General features: G+C 40.7%; 1 protein-coding gene across 1 annotated transcript in view; it reads left to right on the top strand.

Annotated features, from left to right (window-relative positions):
* tox3 (TOX high mobility group box family member 3) overlaps nucleotides 1–11,590 on the top strand; it is a 40,619-nt gene extending 29,029 nt beyond the window's left edge. Inside the window, exons 3-8 of the mRNA XM_028580757.1 lie at nucleotides 2,260–2,511; nucleotides 8,694–8,957; nucleotides 9,074–9,304; nucleotides 9,484–9,564; nucleotides 9,794–10,303; nucleotides 10,385–11,590. Coding sequence (XP_028436558.1) covers nucleotides 2,260–2,511; nucleotides 8,694–8,957; nucleotides 9,074–9,304; nucleotides 9,484–9,564; nucleotides 9,794–10,303; nucleotides 10,385–10,678 — 1,632 coding nt within the window. The 3' untranslated portion in view covers nucleotides 10,679–11,590. The remainder of the gene's footprint in view (nucleotides 1–2,259; nucleotides 2,512–8,693; nucleotides 8,958–9,073; nucleotides 9,305–9,483; nucleotides 9,565–9,793; nucleotides 10,304–10,384) is intronic.
* Nucleotides 11,591–24,974: the final 13,384 nt, after the last annotated feature.

Below are 24,974 nucleotides of genomic sequence, written 5' to 3' on the forward strand. Positions count from 1 at the left end.
GGACTCAGAGTAAATGGTTCCTACTGAAGGTGCACAAGATTTATTCTGCTCTCTGCATGCCAGAGGCCAGGGCTGTGATGAATATGACCTTAGCTCCTTTTGAAAAGAGAACTGATTCTCTAGCCGTGAAACGAGCACTGAAAAGTGAAACAGTGGTAGGGAGCAGGAAGAGAGAAAGAAACGGAAGGAATGAAAACTCTATTTGCTGCCTCTGCCACTGGAATTCATCAGTGCTTGTCAAGACAGCTGCCCTGAGTAGGCAGTGAATTAGTTTCAAGTGTCTGTGTGCTAAAGCAAGGAAGGGGAACATTAATACTTCCTAATCAAGGGCTGTGTTGGCATATTCCCTCCGTTGTCTCCCTTCTGTTATTCTATCCTCTGCTGGAGACAGAAAGACAGAGCGGAGGAAGACAGGGAAGAGATGCCTGGTTAGCTTTGTTGACCATAGTGAGCCGCTGGCAGGGCATGCAACTCTTAATATCAAGTTTATAGGTTTGTGGTTAGTAGAACTTCACCTCTATTCTGGTAGGAGTTTGATTACTATGGGACAAACCATGCAGTAATACTTTACATGTGCCTAAATGCTGTAATGTTGTCACATTTTGTTAAGAGTGAACCAACAAAACGTGACAAAAACCAGCTCCCCTTTCAAAGAAGCTGGGTTTATCTCAGAAGTGAGGCATGATCATCTCCAGGACTCACAATCCCGTTGGAAATTAAATGCAGGTGTGTAAAAAGGTGAAATCTGCATGCGGGAGACTCATCGAGTGACAGTTTGATTGGTTCATTTTTTTTGTCTTCTATGCCAATTATTTTCATGCCAGGATTTCACAGCTTGATGAGATCACTGGAGCAGGTCTTAAACCATACCGTAAAAGTGATCCAATGCCAAGAAAGTAGTGTTTGAGATCAAGCAGAAGCACTTAGTTTTTAGGTTTCCTAGTAGCTTCTTGATGCAAGCAGTGTGCCATAGGGCTGTGTATTGGCAAGAATCTGGCAATACGATACGTATCACGATACATGGGTCAACGATTCAATATATTGCTATATATTTCGATACTGTGCGTAAGGCGATATATTGGGATTTTTTTTAAAGTTTAATTTTAGAAAAACTAATATTTAAAAAAAATGATGTGCATAACAGTCAAAGAAGTTTACTTTAAGTAAACAATTCAGTACACAGAAAATCAAACTGCCAGTTTGGGATTGTGGTTCACAGGTTCTTAGTGAGCAAATGTTTATATGCTAAAGTAGGGCAGAGTTCAGCCATAGCTACGTTGTTAGCTTCTAGCAAAAAGTCAGGCAATGCTAGGCACTGTTAGGCAAGGACACTAGTGGTGTGTCTCAGCATAGCCATCTAGCGATAAGGGGTTTAAACGCAACATAAACGTGAACCACTGTCTTAGATGAATATTTTTGCATGTAAACTAAAAAATAAAAAAAGTCAATAATGGGTTTTTGAAAATCGATACAGTATTGTTAAAAAAAATATTGCAATGTGCAAGTGTATCAATGTTTTTCTTACACCCCTAGTGTGCCAAGTGCAAGCAGTTAAAATCATGTCAGCGGCTAGATAGCATGCGGTTTGGCCCTGTGTTCAGCTGCGTGTATATGGACCTGCAGTGTGGTCATTGTGGGGATATGAATATGTCGGCTTTCCAGAGAGTAGCTCAATTCAGTGCGCAGCTGAAAACAAGACCCAAGTAGGTGAACCATCCCATCTCCAAGAAGGCACATAAGCAAATTAAGTGTGACCAAAAGCTTTAATTCGAAAGGCAGAAGGATTAGGCTGTTTGATGAGCAGATTTAAGGGGGCAGGCAAGGGGAACAAAAAGAAACACTTCTGGCCAAGCGTAATAATCTTTGAAAATGTTTTTAAACCCATCTCCCTGTGACGTGTATTTTCACTGCACTTCAACCCAACATCTTCCATCCCTAAGATTAAGGGCTTTTATCATGTATCCTCTCTCTCCCGTGATTGCTGCTTGATATTTTTGCTTTTGACGTCTTCCTCCTCACTCTCGCCTTTTTCCTTCTTTTTTCTGAAATTGGACTTTAATAGGTTTAGGAAATGTTACATCTTAGTGCACTTACAGACAAGTGTATTACCACTCAAATAAAACACTCCCTGTCTTAAACAAAGTTGTCTCATATAATCCCTGAAGATTTCCTTCCGGCATGTTAGATAAGGCCCACCTCAGCGAATGCTTCTCGGCTGTTTTGTGTTGCTGGATTTCATGATTTTACTCTTCCTTGCAGACTTTTCATACGCCCAGCTTGGGAGACGAGGAGTTTGAGATTCCTCCCATTACACCTCCACCTGAGACGGAGTCTGGTCTGGGTCTGTCGGAAGTGGACTCACCTTTCCCAGCAATGCCGGAGCCCCCAGTTCCTCACAGGGGTCTCTTAATCCCTCAGTTCCCCCCTCAGAGCCTGGATCTGCCCTCTATTACCATCTCACGCAACATGATGGACCAGGAAGGAGTGTCTGTCAACAACGGCCAACCCGTGGTGAGCACTGCTATGTATATACACCACTAGTAAATCAAGAAGGCCATTCATTTTCTGCGACTAGAGAAATGGTATCCTCATCTGTCAACACACAAAATACTCCAATAACGCTGCTCTACTACTTGTAGCTGCAGCTCCAGATGTGGTTTTTGATGGTGTATCCTAACTTAACATATGTTATAAGATATGATTTAGTTCACACTACTGGACACCGCTGATATCAGAAACATACAGTCCTTAAATGAGCCCTTTCACTAAACCGTAATGTCACCTTCAGAGTTTCCGTACGCCTCCTGTTGTCAGTACATCTGGCACAGCATCTGGCCTTGTTTACAACACAGGAGGTATATGATCACATTGAGTAAATGTCATGATATTATGTTATTTACTGTGAGTGTGGAAGATCCCCCTCTATAAGGTGAGCAGATGTAGATAGATCACAGGTGTTAAAGTACAAAGCACATTCAGTCCCAGAAGGACAGTGAAAATGGGACCCAAAAGTGTCACAGTTTCACATGCTCATATTTAATTCATGTTGCCTCCAGAAGCTTTTTTTTTTTTTTTTTTTTGTAAATGCTGATGCATGCTTTCTGTCCAATGTCACACGAGGTCTTCAGAAAAGACACACGCTGTGTTTGGAGTTTAGGATCGGCTTTGTCTTTGTGTTGTAGAGAATTACCCTCAAAGAAAGGACTTCATGAACCTACTTTCAGCTTAATCCTCCTTTCCTCTGATACGGATGGTCAAACATGGAACAGTAGACAAAAATAAGCACTCTCTTTATGTTGATGCTACAATGTGCTATAGATTGTGAGATAGTTGTCTTGAGGTGGAAAGGCATTTTCAAATGCCACAATCATAGAGGCATTGAGGAGGAAAAATGGAAATGTCACCGGCTGACTAGTTGTCTTACAGACCTATTACAAAAATGGAAGATTCATTTAGAAGAAAAGAAATGAAAGGACAAAGGCATGAGCGGAGACATGATGATGTTGATGCTGAATTTGCTTTGTGAGCCACAACACACATTACAATGAGAAGAGACGCCATGATCATTATAACTTTCTCTACAACACATATGTTGAATCACACTATTAGTTATTTATTTACTTTACATATCGGAAGGGAGCTATCACATTTTACTGCTCTTTTTCCTGCTTCCATGCTTCTGGCATGTAAAATAATTGCGGCTTTTAAAATATCTCGGCCGCATACAGTAAGCGAGCCCCAGAAGGCTTTTGCCTGAAGAATTTTCATTTCATGGTCAGTTAAGCTTTCTACATCTGGAAGAAGCAGAACCTTGACACAATTACATTCCTGGCTGTTCTCACGACTTGCTGGAGGATTAGATTTGATTCTCAAACATTATTCCTCTTTAACACCATTTGCATGGCTCATGTCTCTGATTGTGCGGGGACTCTATTAAAAACTGAGAGGAGAATGTGGGTTTCTGCTCCTTGCCTTGTGGCTTTGTCGGCAGCACACTACTCACTCGTTATCAGTCGTCATCACACATTGTACCGCAGGAAGGCTCGTGGTGGCCCTTCATTTTTCCTGTAAATGGGATTGATCCCCAAAAGTCTTATGACAATGCCTATAGAAATTTGATTCTGTTATCTTTGCCTTGAAAAGAGAACGCGACTTTTAAATGAGATAAGTAACAGCGCTGATTGCAGTGCATTCTATATACGGAGACAATGATTTACGAAGGCCCTAAGAGGGGTGTTTTGTCATTTTGTCAGCACACTGATAAAGGAATGACAACCTTATATACATGATTACATTCTGTGTTATTTGTTATGGCTGCAGGGGCAAACAAATAAACCGTGCACTATTGCAATTACATTTTTCATCAAGCCGCCATGCTCATATTTCCCTAACACTTGTCTTGGTTTTCTTTATTTATACAAGCTTACTGGTGGAGAATATTTAGTGTGTGTGGAAGCCTGTCTCTTATCACAACTTAATGAGATACCCAACCAGTGAATATACCTGGGCTATTTTCAAAAGCTTCTTCCATGTCATTGCCATTGCCAAGTGTTCTGCTAATTTCTCTCCCGATAATGTTCAGCGTATGTCTTGCAAATTGGCCACAGATGCGGAGCTTCTACAAAGAGAAATACATTTTCTCAGCTGCAATGTGCCTGGCAAGCCCTGAATCTGAAGTCATTATTTATTTAATCTGCTCTCCTAACAAGCTTCTGACTCTCATTTTTGTCTCCCAGCATGTGTCCTCCTGATTTGTGATTGAATCTCAATAGTGCCAAATAGTACTGGAGTAGAGCTGCCAGTATTGCTTTATTCGCAATTTCTTCTCAATTTTCTCCCCGCTGCACAGCGACGGTCTCTGGGTTCTATTTCAAAAGACACCTGGTGCCTTTACCACACTTTTCCTTGACACATGTAGGCATGTACTGAAATGTCCTCCACGATTGGATTTGAAACCTACAGTAGTCAACCAGTTGTATTTGATTTTAAAATCAATATTTAGGAGATTTGAGCACTGTTGTCTTATTACATTTACCACTATGTGGTGATGCATTATATATTTTTCATTACCAACTAGCTGTTTCACATGTCATTAGCTTTACAGCAGCAAAGATATGCTAATGGCGAACACAAACTAGTGTGCTTGGACCACATGCTAGATAAAAGTGAGGCTGAAAAAGAGATTTGCAGTTTGTTGTTCACATGATTTGAAATGCCTTGATACTGTGTAGATTGCCAGTAAGTATAATACCCTGTGTTTTGACTGGTCAAAAGCCACTCTATCCTGAATCAAAATGGAAAATGTGAGCACTGTTGCAGAAAGCATGTTTTTCTACACTTCCCTCTTATCTCCCTTCCAAGCCAAGAAACACTGACATGAGTTGTACATCAATTTAAGAGAGTGGAATTTTTTTTCTCTCTTGTTCCGTGTCTTTTTCTCCCTCGACAGACAGCTATTGTGACATATTGGGTCAGTCAGAAATGAAAGATATTCATGCAGGCATGCAATACTTATAATGAAGTCTCAGCTTGACCTTCTGCATGATTGATTCTGTAATTTACTTTTCTCAGGCAGCTCTCAAAATGAAATGATGTCATGTTTGACAAGTTTTAAATACCCATAATGCATCAGGAGAAATGGTGGAAAGGGGTATGGGTCAGTCGCTGTACAAGACCAAGGGGAGGGAACCTACTGGCCTTACGAGGGAGAGGGAGAGAGATTTGTTTGGGGCGATAGATGGACTGAGTTTGCACACCACAGAAAGCGAGAGAGAGCGAGAGAGAGAGAGAAGTGTGTTTGACTGAGACAGGGAAGGAGAAAGAAAAACAATTTATCTTCATGCTATTATAGCCTTTACCGGCATTCAAAATTCCATTTTTCTCATTTGGCTTAAGCACAGACTTCAGCAGGTTGCTGAAAATGGAGGGGAAAAAATAAAATGATGTACCCGTTTAGAAGGCGAGTAAAGGAATATGTGCAGAGCACTGATAAACTATCTTTAATAGGACTGACCTTTCATGCTGGCGAAAGTTACTGGGGGATTCATCCTTATAATTACCATATAGATGATTTTACCCCTCTCCTGCCATGGAACATTTCCAAGAGCTCTGCCATTGATTGAATGGAAATTGAACTTGTTAACATTCTTTTCAGCCTGTAACAGCTCAGTACATGGTGCCACTGTTCATAAATTCTCCCTAAATTCTGATTTCCAATATCTCAAAGAACAGACTGGAGCCTGCTTTCATTGACATCAGTGTTGAGATTGTTTATCACTTGGTGAATGCATAATGTTGCATTTTGAGTCCAGCTGCTGTGTATTGGCCTGTGTTTATTGTGGAAAGGGTTTCACACATTGTCAATAGTGTTTTTTTCTTATCTGCTAGTTTTCCGAACATGTTATGTGGCTCTGTGTGGAGTGTTTGCTGTGTTGAGTGTGGATGAGGCCAACAATAATGTACAAAACAAGCTATTTTTCTTCTTCTTGGAGCATATTGTTGACAGCTTTATGTTGTTGCCAGCTATTTCAGATTTCACATTAAAAGCAACAAGTTGTGGAATATTACTAAATGAATTTACATTAAAAAAGCCTTTATTGATTAGGGAGTAGATTTCAGCTTGTTAGTGTTGCCCCCCCCACACACACACACACACACACACACACACACACGGACCTGACTAAGGCACATCTGGCCACTGTGTACTCAAGATAAGGACTTATTTGCAGATTTACGATGGCGATCAAAATATCTAGTTAGATGTCTGCTGTGACTGCTGACAATACTGCAATCAAAATGCAAATGAGGAGGTAGAGGGACATAAACAAACATCCTAGTACCAGATTCATATTCACAATCAAGGCAACTGTTACTTAAGATGATTTCTTTCCCTGTGTTATTAGCCGTTTTCTTTTCATTCAAATCAGGCGTGCTAATGCTGGCATTTCACTGACGTAACGGTCATTGTTCTTTTGTTTCATAGAGTGACAAGCACAATTGCTGCTACTTCATTTATTGCTATAATCTCTGATAAAATAAGATATTTAGTAGGCTGTTAAATGTGATATGATTAAGTGTTTAACTGCAGTCATCAGTGCATATTTTGCACAACAACCAAACGCTATTCAGAAGAAATTACCATTTTCCTTACAAATGGCAGAATGGACCATTGCTCTTAGTCAAAACTGCATCATTGGGATTGGGCAAAAGTGTTATGATACAGATGGCCAGGACTAATGAGCTGTGTGTGTGCGTCTTTGATTTTTGCAGAGAGCAAACTGCGAGCCATCATGCTCTCCGTAATGAAGATGACAATAGCACTTGGAACATGGCGGGTTGCAGATATGTAAATCACGGTCATTTGGTCACAGGCTTGTTTATTGCAGCTTTTATTCACAAGAAAACTAAAAGCTTCCATATTTGAAGCATCACAACAATATGTTTTCAATTTCTCCCCCACCTTCGCCTCACCTTTTGCAGAATCTTCCTCGCACATGCAAATTGTATTTATGTTAAGCAGTAGGAATGGCATATGAGAAAGAAATGGATTGTAGATCCAATACGTTTCTGTCTGAAATGGTGTAATAATATTGTTTTTGAAGACGGGCATTCATAAGGTTCTTTCAATAAAGTCAGGTGTATGGGTTTTTGATTTGTTGATGTTGGGAGAGATTGAGTTTGTGCTGCTGAATACCAGATGGATGTACCCAGGGAGAACAAATCACCTTTTCTGTTGTGTTCACATCCTCTCCCCTGTTTTATGTCAGCTCTGCTGGCTCTCTGATCAGTCTTCCCTCTAGGGAGCTGGCAGTCCTTGTAATTTCATCCTCACCACAATCAATGCAAACATTTGTTGCATGCACCTTCTCTGAGACTCTTTCAAGAACCACATTTTTTACCAGGAAAAAAGTGAAAGCGATTTTTGAAAATGTTATTACATTGTACACTAGATGGAAGAAGGGAGGGGAGCTGTCCAAAGCCCTTAAGCTTCATACCTTCAGCCAGTTAATGTATGGGGTTGATTATATAGAATTATTTATTTTCCACTCTGGCAAGCATGATCTATGAAAGGCGCCTCTTTTACAGAGTTGTAACCTTAAAAGTAACATTACATCAAAGCATATAGGCTTGTGGCCCCCTCAAACTAAACTGACATGTAGGTGCATGCATACAAACCGCGACTTGAACAGTCTTTTTATTGTGGCATTTGAAGTTATGTACCCCAGCGCGAGTCCACAGTTCCCCTCCAGGGACCGGGCAGTCAAAAGCTGTGTCACAGATTTCCATACAATAGAGTTTTAAAATGAATCAACTGAGCTGTGCAGCCATCTATTACTGGCTTATAAGGTTAGCTCCTTGGGTGTCAAGATAATTTATCATGGCCTGTAATAGAGACATTTAAGACCCAGGACACAGTGACATGTGATCTGCCCATGTAACAATCCGCAGAATCCAGTGACCCGGTTTCCTCTGTGTATAGAGAAACAGCTTCATGAGCTTTGTGCGCTGGGCAGTAGGGTGTCATAGTGAGTACAGAGATATCTTTGAGCTGGAGAAATGAGGTGCAAGTCTCTGTATGCAGCCAGAACCTCACAGGCAGTTTTAAAGCATAGGGAAAGGGATCAGTACCATTTTACATTTGTTTATCATTTTCTTAACAAGCCCCCTTTGCTTTTGTGTCCATTCCTTTACAGAATGTTGGAGCGGGCCATCTTCGCCAGTACCCACCCAATCCAGCCATGGTGATGAAGTCCATCATCAGCATGAACAGCCCCAACGGGATGTTATCGCGGAATCAGCTGACCACCATCAACCAATCCCAACTCAACGCACAGCTGAGCCTAAACATGGCAGGACCCAACATCACCCATACTTCCCCATCACCGCCTGCCAGCAAGTCCGCCACGCCGTCTCCCTCCAGCTCCATCAACGAAGACGACCAGGACGAAGGCAACAGGGTGAGCAAAGTTAGAAATGATTTGGATCACTGTATTTAATGGTACTGTAATTGCAGGAAATTAGCCTGCTGATGTTAAATGCATTTTTGTAAATTTCTTTATCTCAATCATTGCAGGTCATTGGGGAGAAGCGACCAGCCCCCATAGATCCCACAAAGAAGCCCAAGACTCCTAAGAAGAAGAAGAAGAAGGATCCCAATGAGCCTCAGAAGCCGGTGTCGGCTTACGCCCTGTTCTTCAGAGACACCCAGGCCGCTATTAAGGGCCAGAATCCCAACGCCACATTTGGAGAGGTGTCCAAAATTGTGGCCTCGATGTGGGACGGTCTGGGAGAGGAGCAGAAACAGGTACTACAAAGTTTGATTATTTAGACTGGTCTAGTAACAAACAGTTACATCATCAGAGATCCAGATTCAGTATATACAGTATGGTATCTATGTAATGTACTCTATATTGTAACAGGAATTATCTCTAATTATTAAGAAGCTTTATTTGTCCATTCACACGTACCTTTGTGTCATCACAGGTTTACAAAAGCAAAACCGAAGCTGCCAAGAAAGAATATTTAAAAGCCCTCGCCGCATACCGTGCTAGCCTGGTTTCCAAGGTGAGAAACTGTTCCTTCCTTTCACCTGAAAAATGTGTGAATTTGACAGAAAAGTTAAGAATTCCTTGTTTTAGAGAAAAACTCTTTTTTTTGTAATGCCAAAAACAACTGAAGCAAAGTTATGTCTAGAAACTTTACAGTAAACCTATAGATAGATAGATTAAATGGTATTCTTCAGAGGGGAAAACTATGGCTTATCAACTTTGGATATTTTTTTTTTCCCATCCAGGCTGCAGCAGAATCAGCTGAGGCCCAGACTATCCGCTCAGTACAGCAGACCCTGGCCTCCACCAGCCTGTCCCCCGGCCTGGTGCTGCCTTCACCCCTCAACCAGCACCCCTCCATGTCCATGTCATCCGCTTCCCAGGCCCTGCAACAAGCCCTGCCACGGGCCATTGCCCCGAAGCCTCTGCAGATGAGACTAGGGGGCAATCAGATCGTGACCTCGGTTACAGTCTCCCATCAGAACATGTCCTCTGGGATGCCACCGCAGCTGCTCGGCCAGATGGGCGCCGGAGGGGGCATGGTGGCCGGGGCCCAGTCCACAGCAGTGTCTCAGATGAGCCCGCCGATGCAACCGGTGCAGCAGCATGCGATGCAGCAACTCCAGCAGCAGCAGCAGATGCAGCAGCACCTCCAGCACCATCAGATGCAGCAGCAGCAGATGCATCACCAGCAGATCCAGCAGCAGATGCAGCATCAGCATTTCCAACACCACCTCCAGCAACAGCTGCAGCAGCACCACATGCAGCAGCAGCAGCAGCAGCAGCACCAACAGCAGCAGCACCAACAGCAGCAACACCAACACCAACACCAACACCAACAACAACAACAACAACAGCAGCAGCAGCAGCAGCAGCAGCAGATGCAGCTGCAGCACATGCAGATGCAGCATCAGCTGCATCAGCAGCAGATTCAACATCTCCAGCAACAGCAGCAGCAGCAGCAGCAGCACCAGTCCCAGTGTTCCCCACCCCAGCACTCTCCCGGGACGCCCCATTCAGTGGGAGGCTCGGCATCACTCGGCAGCCCCCAGCCGGCCCCACAGCAGCAACCACACCCCTCCCAAATCCAGGCCCACGCCCAGGTCCTGTCCCAAGTCAGCATTTACTGAGCCAAATGGAAATCCTATCTCAAAGAACAGGAATAGAATAAAAGCATCAATCCACGTTGCTTTTCGAAGTTGCACTTAAGAAGTGTGTAAGATTTTAGAATGTTATACAAAGAACTTTGTCCATTGTTATAGACGGATATGCACACGCGTGTACAGGGGGTAAACATGTTAACTGGGTTTTTGTCTATAAAATAGGCTGAGCTATGATAGAAGCCTGTTAGGGCGAGCGCCCAGTGATTGTTTATTTGTTTGTTTGTGAGGTCTTTCAGTTGTCAATTTAAACTGACTGGGCACACAATATGTTGGAAGACGTGTGTCTTTCAATGTTTTATTTAACAATAAAGCTTTATTTATGAGGCCAGAGTTTTCAGTTCAGTGCAGCAAAAAGGACATTTTGAAAATGTTTCAACAAAAGGATTTCTATCAGTTCTTGCCTGGACTGAGTGACACATAGAATCCTTGCTGGAAACCAGTAACCCCCCACTCAGTCTTTGTTCCCACACTGGCCAGTATATAGCGAGACTTTCTTTACTCCAACCTTTCTCTTTCACCCATCATTCTTGCAGATGAAACTGTTCAACAATGGCATGGAGGAAATGTACGATCAAATCACATCACACATCAGAGGCCCGGCGATATTTGAACACATTTAAACCGTGTCACAAATGCAGACAATGTCTTGAAGAATAAGGGGAAGTGAAAATAAAAAGTCTAGGGACACCGATCTCTAGATGAACGACTGAACAGACTGAGAGAGAAACTGCCATAAATCATTTATTTCATCACATCATCAAACTGTAGCTGTAATCTGCTGTACATGTTTTGTAGAGTGGGAAGAGACAAGACCTCCTGTATCCAGTAATCTACCCTCCAGATGATATATCCAAAAGCGTGTAACTGGCACCTCCCCCCCGCCCCCCACCCCCAACCCCTAAATAAATCTTCTTTTAATCTATTTGTTTTTACTTCAGATCTTTAACAATTAAATTATGTTTTTATTTTGTGTAACAAAGGGGATATTTTATGGTAAATACAAATGATCGGATCAGGGCAGATGGTTTGGGGATTGATGTATTTTTACTCTGCTCCTTGATACGTCATTGTTTTAAAAAAGGAAAAAAAGGAAAACTAGCAGAGCCAGTTTGTTGCACTGCCAAAGCCAACTGAAAAGGCATCGGAGGTATTTTTGCCAGTTGTACAGAAGTCCCTGGGGGAAAAAAAAAAGAAAATGTTGTACATTTTTCATATCACCTGTTGTAAAGTTTTAATATGTGAGGCTTTAATTAAAACATTGTTAAACGACCTGTGGATTGCTATATCACATAGTGCATTTCTGCTCTTTTATACTTTTTTATGAGTTACAATAGCAGCGATTCATTTTGTTTGTATTTTGCTTACAGACCAACTGCTTTTGAAAACTGTCAATAGAATAAATGCATATCGGTATGGAGTTCTTTTGAAGGTTGTTTTCAGCTCCCAATAGGAAAAGTAATTTAATGTTTGAGTTTTTGCTCGGCCATGAAGACGAATCCAGAGACATTCCATCACTAATATGATAGTAGCCATAATTTTGTATGAAGTATTATATATTTCTTTGTGTCTCTGTTCAGAATTAAACTATCAATCACAAATATTTATTTGGAGGAATCGGTTTATTTCAAAAGCTTTATTAGCCATCATTTCTATGAGATCTTTCTTCACGCCTCCTTGTTAGCTGTTGAAAACAAATACAATTGAAAAATATCCATTTACACTCACTCAGTTCTTTATAAGATAATAAAAAATACAGTTTTATGTTTTCTATGGAATAATTCTATGAGAGAAAAAATACTTTGCAGGGGTATATGAGCATTCATGTTGGCATTATTATAGTGTGTGCTGTTTCGCAGTGACTTGAATGGAAGTCCATTGTAACTGTGTGTAAAAACAGTGTTGATACTGGACAAGGTCAGCATGTAACTGGTACTTGTCTCAATAACAGTCCCCTTCTCACACACCAGTGCATTGGATTCTGCCTCTTTCTTACTCCCTTCAAAATCGCTTCATTTCCAGGACATCCCCCAGGGGTTTGCTGAGCTCCCTTGAATAAAATGGCGAGCGGGGGAGGGAAGGCAGGCAAACAATAATTATCATATCTTCACAATAGGCTGTGAATCCACTGGCCCAGAGAAGGGCCTTTTTAATCCAAAGGCAGCTGAGACATTTTAGACATGGGTAATGTTAGTTACAAATTAGGAGAGAGAATCTGCTCCTGTGCGTCTGTGATAGCGGCTTGATAGAATTTTCAAATTTTGGTTTCTTTTCAATTAGCTAGTTTTAGGAAAGCATTTGTAATTTGGGCTGAGGCCCTGCCTTCGCTGCTGCTGCTGCCGTGATTGGCTCCTCAGCTCGGTATGGAAACGATGCCCATTTCTCTGCCGTGATTAATTGCAGCATCTGTCCTGTCAGAAGCCCCGAGTGAAGAGGTCTGCAGGAAAACTGCAAATAAGCACTGGCAACCGTCTTAAAGTGCTTATGATGAAATGAAAATTAAAAACAGCAAGTGCCGTGCATGACCTGAATCTCAACACAGGGGGAGAAGAGGAGAATGTGAGAGAGGGTGTCCATGGATACCAAACACATGCTTTAAAAACACACAGTAATGAGGCTCTGGGAAATCGCCGTTATTATTCTGAGCAGATTCACAGCAGAGCCCATTAATAATGCATGGAGCTCCTTGTTATTCCATAACCCTTCAGTACTGCGGTCACTGTGTGTACAAATATCTCACAGCTAGGGTTGGAGTTATGGGACTTTGCAATAAAAAGGTTACAGACATTTTCAAAACACTGCTATACACACACCCATAATTTACAAGGATAATACACTGTTCCTCCTATAATGGGGATTGGTTTAATTTGAGGAGGTGAATAAATAATATTCACCTGCTGTATGCTGTAGACTTTTATTTGTATCTGCAAGATAACTATTTATTTACAGAGTTGCAATATGATATGATCATAGCAGCATGAAGCAATCAATATCAGCCCTGCTCTTCTTTCTTTCTCCTCATCATTAACTAACGCTGATGAAATGCATGAAGGGCACTATGACATTAATATGTCATTTGAGTAATGCAATCATGAGGTGACCTAATTGTCCCCCTCCTCCCCACTGAGGTCAGTCGCTCGGCACTGTGCCGAGGATGACTAAGAAGTCAGATGTGGAAGCTAAGGGATTCTGTATTTTAATGATTTATTTGGCTCTTTTGTTGTTTTCCCGTTCATCGCACAGATACAATGTGAGCATAACAAAAGCCCTGCTGACACTGACCATCTGACCATCAGACCCACGCTGCAGCCAATCTCACAGTCTGGACTCAGGTCGCAGATGTAGGACCTGCCACTCTGCTCTGATACTAAACTTTGTCTCTTTAAAAAAAAAAACATGCAACCTTATTTCAGCCAATGTTAGTGTCTGATGTGGGTGTGCAGCCAATTATCCTCTTTTTGCACACTGAAGTAGTATTATCTCCTCGCATTAAACCTTTCAGTTTTTGCTTTAAGGAACATCGTGTCTCGGCCAAGTTAACTGCATCAATATTGATGACAAAAGCAAAATCAAACAGAATACTAAGGATGATCTTATCATGTTGTTGTGGCTCATTAACTCAAGGAGGTTAATAGTAGCTACAGCTAAAGTCACACCACTGTGTAACTTACAAACTGCACAAAGTAACTGTTGAATTGTTGACGTCTGGAAAACACAAAAGCTAAAATGTGTCTGTGAGAAGTGAATCGCTAAATAAGAGCTATGTTAAAGACTTGTTACTCTCACACAGGTGTTTTCAATTATTCTGGCTGGTTAGGACTGGGTTCGGGTTGCAGTTGGGTGGAGTAATGCTATGAATTACTTCAGCTCACCAAACTCGGTGTACAAATAACAATAGTAAAGGTGTATGCTGTCCTAACAGGTGCAACAAAACTAACAAACGAGGGAATGAGATGTCAATCAAACTAACTCAGTAGCCTACACACCCCCAGTGTCCTGATCAGAGGTCCAATCAGGCTGTGTGCCTGGGCCAAAACTGTGCCGGGACTTTGAGCTAAATTAACAGCAAGTTGGTTAAACTACTATAAATCAACTTGTAAGATAAGTAGCTCATTTCTCTCACCGCCTCGACATTACAATAGGTAAATCACCTAAAGGCCTGGCCTGGTAACAGCACTGAAGCTAAACTGTATCTGTAAAAAGTGAATCTCTAATACTTTGATACTTTTTAAATAAGAGCTATGTTAAAAACAAAAACAAAACCAAAAAAAGAACAGGCTAGGGAAGTGCAGAGACAGCTGACCCCACAAGTCCAATGCCTATCCTTGTTTCCAGGGAGGGGCTAGGCCTCCAGTCAAATGGCTGACTCTGTTTAAGGAATTCTTGCCCTTGCGATGATGAGCTTTGTAAAGAAAACTATTGACCTCTGAGATGAATAGTGAACTTTGTTTGGGGGGGGCTCTGTTGGCTGGCTGGACTGTTGACATCCCTGACCAATGGTAACGTTTGTTTAGAGAACTTTTGACTTGCCAGACTAAAGGAGCGCCATAGACGATGCCTCCGAGCAGAGTTAATGGTATATTCAGGGGGGGCTAGTATATATATTATGATACCCTTGCACAACCATTCTGATGATTATATCTAAATCTTTGAATTCAATTTGGTTTTTATTGTTAATTTGGTGAATTGATTTTGCACATTAATTCTAATTAAACATTTTTTCAAAAATTAGGAATTATTAAGGAAAGAAATATCAACAATAAATAAAAATGTGCTATTCTGCAGAAGATATGAGCCCACGCATGAATAACCACATATGCACTCTCCTTTCCATTACTTTCATCTCTCACAGCCACATCCATGCACACGCAACATGCAAACTGACACATACACACATTTTCCACCCTGGGATTTCTGCTCAGTGATGTTGCCTTGGTGATGCAGTGATTCAGCCATTAGGCTCAGCCCCCTCTTTTGTAGAGTTCTGTTATGGTAAGTCTGATCTGTCTTTTGACCTGTGTCAGCCTGTGCACCGCTACACTATCACAACTCTGATACGACCGTTCTCATATACTGCAAGGAGTGATGCCGCAGTTAAACATTTAATATTGCCAGAGGAAGTGGTGTGGCTGTTAATGACTGTAAATAAGCCTATTTCCTGTAATTGATTAACAGTATGTAATTATACTCAGAGGATTGACGTGTATCTACTGTATGTTAAAGCAGCGCACCTGGATTTTGCAATGAAGGAAACAACTGCTGTAGATTTTGATGCTAGCAAAGAAAGTGGTTGAGATGAAACTACCTGCCTTATGATTGTTTTCAATAGCCATTAGCTACCTGCAATCACAAACTGAAATAATAGGGTTTTTTTTTTCCCGCTAATGCTTATTCCTTTTATACCTATTTGAGTGTGTATTGTGCAGTTGATCACAAGCTATAATGTAGGCAGATAAGCTAACCACCATCATCTTCCTGCTGTCATAAAGGTCATGGAATAAACATCTAAAGCCAGGAGAAACACTGTTTATTGGAAGCAATTGTCACCGTTAACAATAGCAGCAGTGAGCATGTGGAGCAGTTTGTTTCAGAGCATTACGGTTCACTCAGAATACCATTGTCACTATTTTGCAGACAAAATACATCTGGAGCATTTATTCTCTGTTGAGTTGTACAATCGCGCTAAAAGAAATGCACAGCATGCTGTCAGTGATTTGAGAAAGCTTTCTTTATTGTGACAGATCATCATGCCCCAGAGGTTGACAGATGCCCCTGCATTGTATGGAAACGATAGCTGTCTCTTTTTATTTGGACTTGCTTGGTTTTAGAATGTAAACTCCAGCTCGCTCTTCCCCCACTGCCTCCGATTTATTTCATCAGTATTTTATAGGCTTTGTGTTCAGCAGAGGATCCCAACTCTGAAATTGCCTTTTATTGCAACTTACTTAGCCTGTTAATATACGTAGGCTATTACAGAGCCAACATGTTTCTATGGCAACAAAACGGATAAAGTGTACCAGGAGACTAGAGTGATAGATTACACGTGCACGCTGTGTCACATCCAATTAACTCAAACTGACTGTACACCACATTATGCCACGACTTGCAGGAAAATCAATAAATATGGACGGTACCCAACAAGGTTCCCCCTCTGTTTCTTTCTTTCATCCTTTACCGATGGCAGCGAAGCCAAGACAGATCATGCCACTAGGATGTCCCTGCTGCTACAAGAGGCAGGTGCTGTGTAGACACCATTCAAAACTTGGCCTATTCAGTCCCAACTCCTCTAACGCTCCATTCATGCATAGCAAAACACCATCTGCTCCTGTTTTGCCCGGAGCAATCACAGCTGACCAGAGAAAAAAAAAAAAAAAAAAAAAAAAAAAAAAAAAAATCCATGATAACAGCTGTTGCTAAACAAAAGCCAAACAAAAGGGGGTAGGAAAAGGTTAGAGACAAGTTCGACACCAGAAATTACTCATTGGAGAGGACGAAAGAAAACATTTACTCTTGGTAATAGTCAGGGAAATGGGATGCCATCCAGCAGAGCGACGGGGAGAGGGTTAAACGCGAGGCGTTCAGTCTGTGGGCCTTGGCACACTTGAAACAGTACAGGATCAGGTGATAATAGATTCTAGCTGAGGATGATTCTTTTACAGCAGTCAATTCTCAGGGTGCAGAAGCAGAGGCAAATGAGCCATAGAGTCTCCTCTCAGTGTATGACTGCTGTCTGAAGTACATGCAGATGCAGGTATAGATACACACAGCATATACGTACTATTCTTTATACTGTACACACCTGTCTGCATGAGAGGGTTACTATATTATTTTACTTACGTTTATTTTATAACCAATTAATCTGCAGATTATTTCCTCAATTATTATTTGGTCTTTGAAATGTCAGAAAATAGTAATATAATGCCCATCACAATCTCAGAGCCCAGATTAATTTATTTACATCGCTTACTACAGTGGTAGAAGAAGTGCCTGCAGTACCTTCACTTATGTACTGTAGATGTAGTAACACCATATAAACATTGCATAATTGGGCTATTATCAGTGATGCATTTACACATAAACAGTGTTAAAGAATTGTAAGAATAAAATGCATCACATGTTATGAATTGATCATATGTTTGGTATGTACAGTGTTAATGTGCAAAGTCAGGAATATCTGTGAAATAGACCAAAAAAATATATAAAATTTAAATACCCAAGAAAAGTACAAGTACCTCTAAAGTACAGGTACTTTCCACCGCTGGTTTTATATCATAGACGACTAAGAAAGCCAGCCAATATTTACTTTTAAGGAAGCTGTAACCAGTCAATTTTATTCAATGAATTGGTTGCCAATCAATTTTCTAACAAGTGGATGATCTATTTATCGACTAATTATTACAGCTAGACTGTTTTTTATGCTCGAGTATGTTGACATCAGACAGTTTATTAAGTCCACAAATGCATGCGAGCAATAATACAAAGTAGGACCTGTGTAGGCTAAGTGCATGTAGGCTAAGTAATTAAATCAAAGCAGATTATACACATAATCTGAAATAATCACTTGAAAACAGAACAAACTGATTAATTATTAATTAACTGAATCATTTCCAACAACTACAGCCAATATTAGAAAAAAATACATTGAAATAGAAATACATGTGGCATTGCTTTAGCAAGGCTTATAGTTTCCGCCCACCCCTGCTTTTTGCTACATTGTGATGTGATTGGCACCGGTCCCTCGACCCTGTGAGGCCTAGCTTGATCTAATGTATGGCCGCTGACCTGGGGGAGGGGCTGCGAGCGAAGGTGAAAGACCGAACAGCTTGCATGCCTCCAGACCTCAGCTGCCCATACACACTCTGAGCCGTAAAACCACTGTTTGAGCCACATAGAAGGGTCCCGACATACCATACAAAGCCGGCAGGAAGTCAAATACACCTGATATCCAACGCTCAGTGGTTAAACAGCGGTCTGAGGAGAAACCAAATAAAAGTAGAGGAAGAAGAAGAGGAAGAGTAAATAGTGATGATGATTTTACGCATTGTCCCCATGGGGATAATTAACTTTTATCTCATTGTACCTTATGCTGACTATAAACAGACCTGGTTCTAATTGCATTTTGGCATTTATCATTACATTAAAATAATTCCTTAACCTCACAGTACCAGATGGTTGTGTGTGTTTTGCAGGAATTAAACAAGTGGATCTGCACGATAAGCTTCAGACAATCACAGGGAAAGCAGTGGAAAATAAATTCTTCATGTTTTTGTGATGTGATTGAAACCCTGAGTGACATTACCGGAATTTCCAGATGCTATGACACTCCAGGAAGGAGCAGTATAATAAATGCTGAAGATGATTTGCAAATGTATTTTTTTTAAACCAATTTGACTATGAAGCATGCAAATCTTTGGGTTGGACCTTGACCCTGTGAGAGATTTCATAGGGGGAGCTTTTAATTATAAACAGAAGCTCCTGTGGCAGTTGATCAGTCAATTTGCCTAACAAATAACTCACCAACACATTTTCAGTTGGCTGCACACGATGGCCTCTTTGTTTGTGACACGTTTTTATTTTATTTATTTTTTAAGATAATTCTTTTGGGCATTTTAAGGCCTTTATTTGTGACAGGACAGCTTAGACATGAAAGGGGAGAGAGAGGGGGAATAACATGCAGCAAAGGGCCGCAGGTCGTAATCGAACGCACGGCCGTTGGGTCGCCGACTGAGCCTCTGTACATCGGCGTGCGCTCTACAAGGTGAGCTACCCAGGCGCCCCATTTCAAACAATCTTGAGCAAAAAACAAGAAAAGAAAAAATGAGCAATGCTTGGTGAAAGAGCAGACAGCTGCTCTTTAAGGTCATGTCCTAAGCTATGAACTCTGTTGAGCAGCTTAACATGGCTGTGTGGATGCCTGGACAGTGTACAGTAGACTTGTAATGAAGAAGGGAGAGGCAGGACAGAAGACAGGCTCCAGCCTCACGCCATTAGAGGTGATTTGTCTGCCAAACTGATCCCAGTCCCAGTAGTTTTATCAGTTTAATGCCCAGGCAGCGTTCATTATGTCTTTGCCGGGAGGGTCAGCCTCTCTTCAGCAGAAAAAGTGTGCGTTGTGTTTCTGTCAAAGAGGGAGGGGGGGTTAGTGCTTGACCCGCAAAGCCATTCAGCTCTCAGAGTGATCCATTGTTTGGGTCCTCTCTTTGTTCAATGCCTGCAGAGAGAGAAGGGGCCAGCTAAAGGGGAGTGAAGGAGAAGAGCTGGGGTCTCGCTGGGTGCCAGGGGTCTGCACTTGCCCTCAACACATTCTCACCTCCAGTCCTTTTAGTCCTAAAAGGCCATGAAACCTTATTTGTATGTATGTGTACCAGTGTTTTGGCACATACTGAAGACACTGCACTTTAGACTTACACTACAGGTCAGGGTTTGCTATATGCAACTGAAATATTTAAAATAATGTGCATCCAGGCAGGCACAATAGAAAAGAACAGGTCAGCTTTGTGTTGTTTTTTTTATTGTGAGTGTAAAAGCAGGCTAGTGTCACTGATGGAAAAGCTTCATATAAAAAGCTAGAAAATAACACAGAGTAAAGAATACCACACAACCAAACAGTAGATTAAAAAGGTGAATCTGCAGAGAGCAAAAGGTAACTTCTCAGCGATCAATGTGATGAATTAAAGGATGATGCAATGTTTACAAGCTTTGGGAGTTTTCAATTCATCTGGCATTGGGTGTTTTTAGTCCATATGCAATATGCGTGAAGCACTGAGAGGTTGCACGGTGACTCAGTAGAGAAGTTTTCACAGTGGCACCTTCTCCTGGTGTTAATGTAGGTTTGCTTCCACATACATAACCCATGAACCTGAATGTTTGTATGCACATTTTCAATTTGAGCATTAAAAGCACCTGAGTGGAAACAGAGGAAATTTTTGTGTAAAGTGTAAATATTGCAAAGTTTGTACACTTGGCTGAAGTGGTAATGTTGGTGTATGGATTAACATAAAATGTGACGATGCAATGGAGACCGCAACGTTATTTCAGCCAATGTCAGTGTCTGATGTGGGTATGCAGCAAATTATCCTCTTTTTGCACACTGAAGTAGTATTATGTCCTCTCGTAAAACCTTTTGCTTTAAGGAACAGCGTGTCTCGACCAAGTTAACTGCATCAATATTGATGACAATATCAAAATCAGACAGAATACTAAGGATGATCTTATCATGTTGTTGTGGCTCATTACCTCAAGGAGGTTAATAGTAGCTACAGCTACAGTAACACCACTATGTAATTTACGAACTGCACAAAGTAACTGTTGAATTGTTGACGTCTGGAAAACACAAAAGCTAAACTGTGTCTGTGAGAAGTGAATCGCTAATACTTTTATACTTTTTAAATAAGAGCTATGTTAAAGACTTGCTACTCTCACACAGGTGTTTTCAATTATTCTGGCTGGTTAGGACTGGGCTCGGGTTGCAGTTGGGTGGAGTAATGCTATGAATTACTTCAGCTCACCAAACTCGGTGTACAAATAACAATAGTAAAGGTGTATGCTGTCCTAACAGGTGCAACAAAACTAACAAACGAGGGAATGAGATGTCAATCAAACTAACTCAGTAGCCTACACACCCCCAGTGTCCTGATCAGAGGTCCAATCAGGCTGTGTGCCTGGGCCAAAACTGTGCCGGGACTTTGAGCTAAATTAACAGCAAGTTGGTTAAACTACTATAAATCAACTTGTAAGATAAGTAGCTCATTTCTCTCACCACCTCGACATTACAATAGGTAAATCACCTAAAGGCCTGGCCTGGTAACAGCACTGTACCTTTGGAGCTAACAGTTTAACCCGCTAGCCAGCTAGGAAATGATAGAGCTAATATTCACAATAGATCTCAGAGCATTTTCTCTGTACTTGTTTTGTTGATAAGTAGTCTATTGGATTCATGTTTTTGTCCATTATTTGAGTATTGTAAATTTCTTCTCTCTGTATCATTGTCTTTCATGCTCTAAGATGCTGTAACATTAAAGTCTACTGCTGGGATTAGTAAAGTACTCCATCTATCTAATCTAATCTAATCTAATTTAGAGTTTGGTTAAAGAGTTTTACTGACAAGAGAAACTGCATTAAAGCTGCTATAAAATTGCTAAATGCTTGCTGTCAGTTGTTAGCTTGGTTACTAATGGAACAATAAATTCATGCAGTTTATTCAAAAGATGTATTTCTACCAGAGCTTTCTGTCATATACCTTTCTGTAAACAATTACGCTTTTGTAAGGGTGTATACTTAGAGAGAGGAGGGTTAAATAAAAGTGGTACAACACTGAAAATTTTGATATCAGTTCGCTAAAAGGTCAGCATTGTCAATATGGCTAAAGTTGAACTTAAAAATACTTGCATGAATTTACTCTGCCCCCTCTAATCACGAATCGCGGCCACTGTCACAAGCCATATAGAGTAATATTGTATGCAGTTAGGTGAACCTAATTCCTTACCTTTGACTCTGCAGACAGTTGGGCAACCCTGATAACTGAGCTAGAGATTCTATGCAAACACACGCTGCTGAAATTAGCTTTAGCGGTGGGTGCGGTCAAAGTGTCTAGCTGCTCTTTTACGTGATTTGGGAACTGACTGGTGGTTGGTCTATTTATCATACAAGTCCTAATGTGCTAATTCTGTGTTCATAATCTGAGGCAGCATCATCGATCAACATAGCTTTGACAGGCCCCAACCCCCACCTCCTCTCTGTTCTCATGCATAAAGGGGTCATTTCTTCACAGTGTCCTAAATTCACAATTTCACTCAGGAACAACACAAATGAGCTTGCTCTGCCATTATTGATTAATGGAAAATCACATCCCCCTCAACCTTTTTTTGTTATTAAAAGACACATCTGTGGTTTTGCATAGATGCACCTCTCTGTAGTTCTTGTATGTCTATTATACCCACTGAAAGAAGTGGATTGTGATACAGAATTACTTTTTTTGGTGATTTGGTCATTTCGATACAAACATCTTAATATATGTGAGCTTGTATTCATTCACAGTTTTGAGGGGGAATATAAGTATGAAATTAAGATATTTTGGTATTATTCATATTCATAAATGAAGCACAATCACGTGTAATACCGCATGAATACTGAACACACGCTATAATCAAATGAGACCCGGCAAAGTGGTGAGGTCTGATTCTGGAGAAATTAAAGGTGACACAGCTAATTCAGCAGGCAGACATCAGACATGAGTTATTTCTTTGACCTTTTCTATGACTATGAGAACAGAGTAACTCACAAGGGGAAGTGTATTAGAAAATAAATGAAAGGTCTTGGTGGAAAGGTCGGGACACATGTTTCTGTGATGTGGAATAAAGTCTGTTCACGCGATGTTTTGGCTGACTCCACTTCAATACAAAAATCCTCAACAAATCAAGTCTTTTTCAGCCTCATTGAAATATTTGCATATTATTTATGTGATTGACTAGTTAAGGTTGAAAATATTGTCTTACTTAGCTGAAATATAAGCATTTACTCTTGACTTTATTTTATATTTCCTCATATACGTCCAACATCGTGGATTTATAATCATCAAAGATGGCAGAACGGATAGGATCCTACTGTTTACCTGCATGCTTTACATTTCACATACCAATGAAGTACTCCATAGACAACTATTAGTGCAGACCAGCCAAAACCAGATGTTAGCCTGTGTGTGTATGCTGTAAGGCTGTAATCAGTGGTGGAAGAAGTACTTAGACCTTTTACTTAAAAGTCCTGCATTCAAACTCTTAATCAAGTAAAAGTACATAAGTATTAGCATCACTATATACTGAACGTACCAAAAATCAAATGTGTCAATATGCAGAATGGCCAATTTCAGAATAATATTGTCACTGGATTCTATTACATCACTTTTTTTTGTAGCCGGTAAAGGTGAAACTAATTTGAATTACTTTATATACTGCTGGGTAGCTTAATCTATGATAATACATTGATTTATATATATATATTTTTTTTCTTCTTCTTTTTTTTTTATTTATAATCCAAATCTGCAATGTATCTAAAGGTGTCATATTACAGAAGAGGATTAGGGCCACATGTGAAAAATGTATTTGAGTGGTGAGTTGAAAGTCAAAATTTTGAGAACAAAGTCAGAATTCTGACTTTAAACTCAGAACTCATGACAATTTTTTCACATGTGGCCCTTATCCTCCTCCGTATCAGATAGATGCAGTGGAGTAAAAAGTATGATACTTACCTCTGAGATGTAGTGAAGTAGAAGTAGCAGAAAATGGAAATACTCAAGTAAAGTAGAAGCACCTCATAATTGTTCTTAAGTAGACTACAGTAGGCTACTTGAGTAAATGTACTTAGACATATTCCACCACAGGCTGTAATACTGTCTAGTGAAAACATTATTAGGCAAAAAGGCAATAGATGGGCCAGGAAATAATTGCAGAAGTGTCTGCAAAACACCTGCTTATTTAGTGTGCGATGATAAAATAAGCAAGATTAGCAAGATTATGCCCAGCACAACAATCAGGGTATATCATGCTAATATCAGACACACAGAAAAAAACAACTGTTACTTACAGCAGAAGTGATTTAATTTGATAATTATAGAGGCATTGTAATAGGCAACAGTGTATTTGACTAACCTGATTTGGCATAAGGAAACTGAGCTATCAATAATGACTGTGCATCCTCACACAGGGAAGGACAGTGCATCCGCTCACAGGGAAGGACAGTGCATCCGCACACAGGGAAGGACAGTGCAGACACATCCCTTAGTGGAGAGAAGCCTGATTATTTCTACCTGCTGTAACTCAGACAGAACAAAATTGATTCAGGACCGGTTCATTTGATTCATCTATTTATAAATGTCAATGTTGCAGCTTACAGCTAGCCCTAACAGCAACATCATCATAGAACAAGATGAACAGTGTAGTTCATATGTTTTGTTGTAGAACAAAAACATTTATTTTCAGCGTCTCTCTCTGTAAAAATGATTGTTTAGCTTGACATTTCTTTTTCAACCTAGACAATGTAAAATAGTCATGACGGCGTTAAAAGTACACTGTGTGTTTTAGGGTCAGGTAAGCCTTGTTAAGATACAAATACTGTGTGTAATCAACTGCAATGAGAGGAACACATGGTCAGATCTTTATTGAATCATATAAAAATTATTTGGGAGGATTGAGGTGTCTAGATTAGCTGTACCCCAAAAAAACTGAGACCCATGAAAGAAGACACCATGTGAATGTGGGTTTGTGTTGTAACT

Source organism: Perca flavescens, chromosome 1 (assembly GCF_004354835.1).
Source record: "Perca flavescens isolate YP-PL-M2 chromosome 1, PFLA_1.0, whole genome shotgun sequence".
NCBI lineage: Eukaryota > Metazoa > Chordata > Actinopteri > Perciformes > Percidae > Perca > Perca flavescens.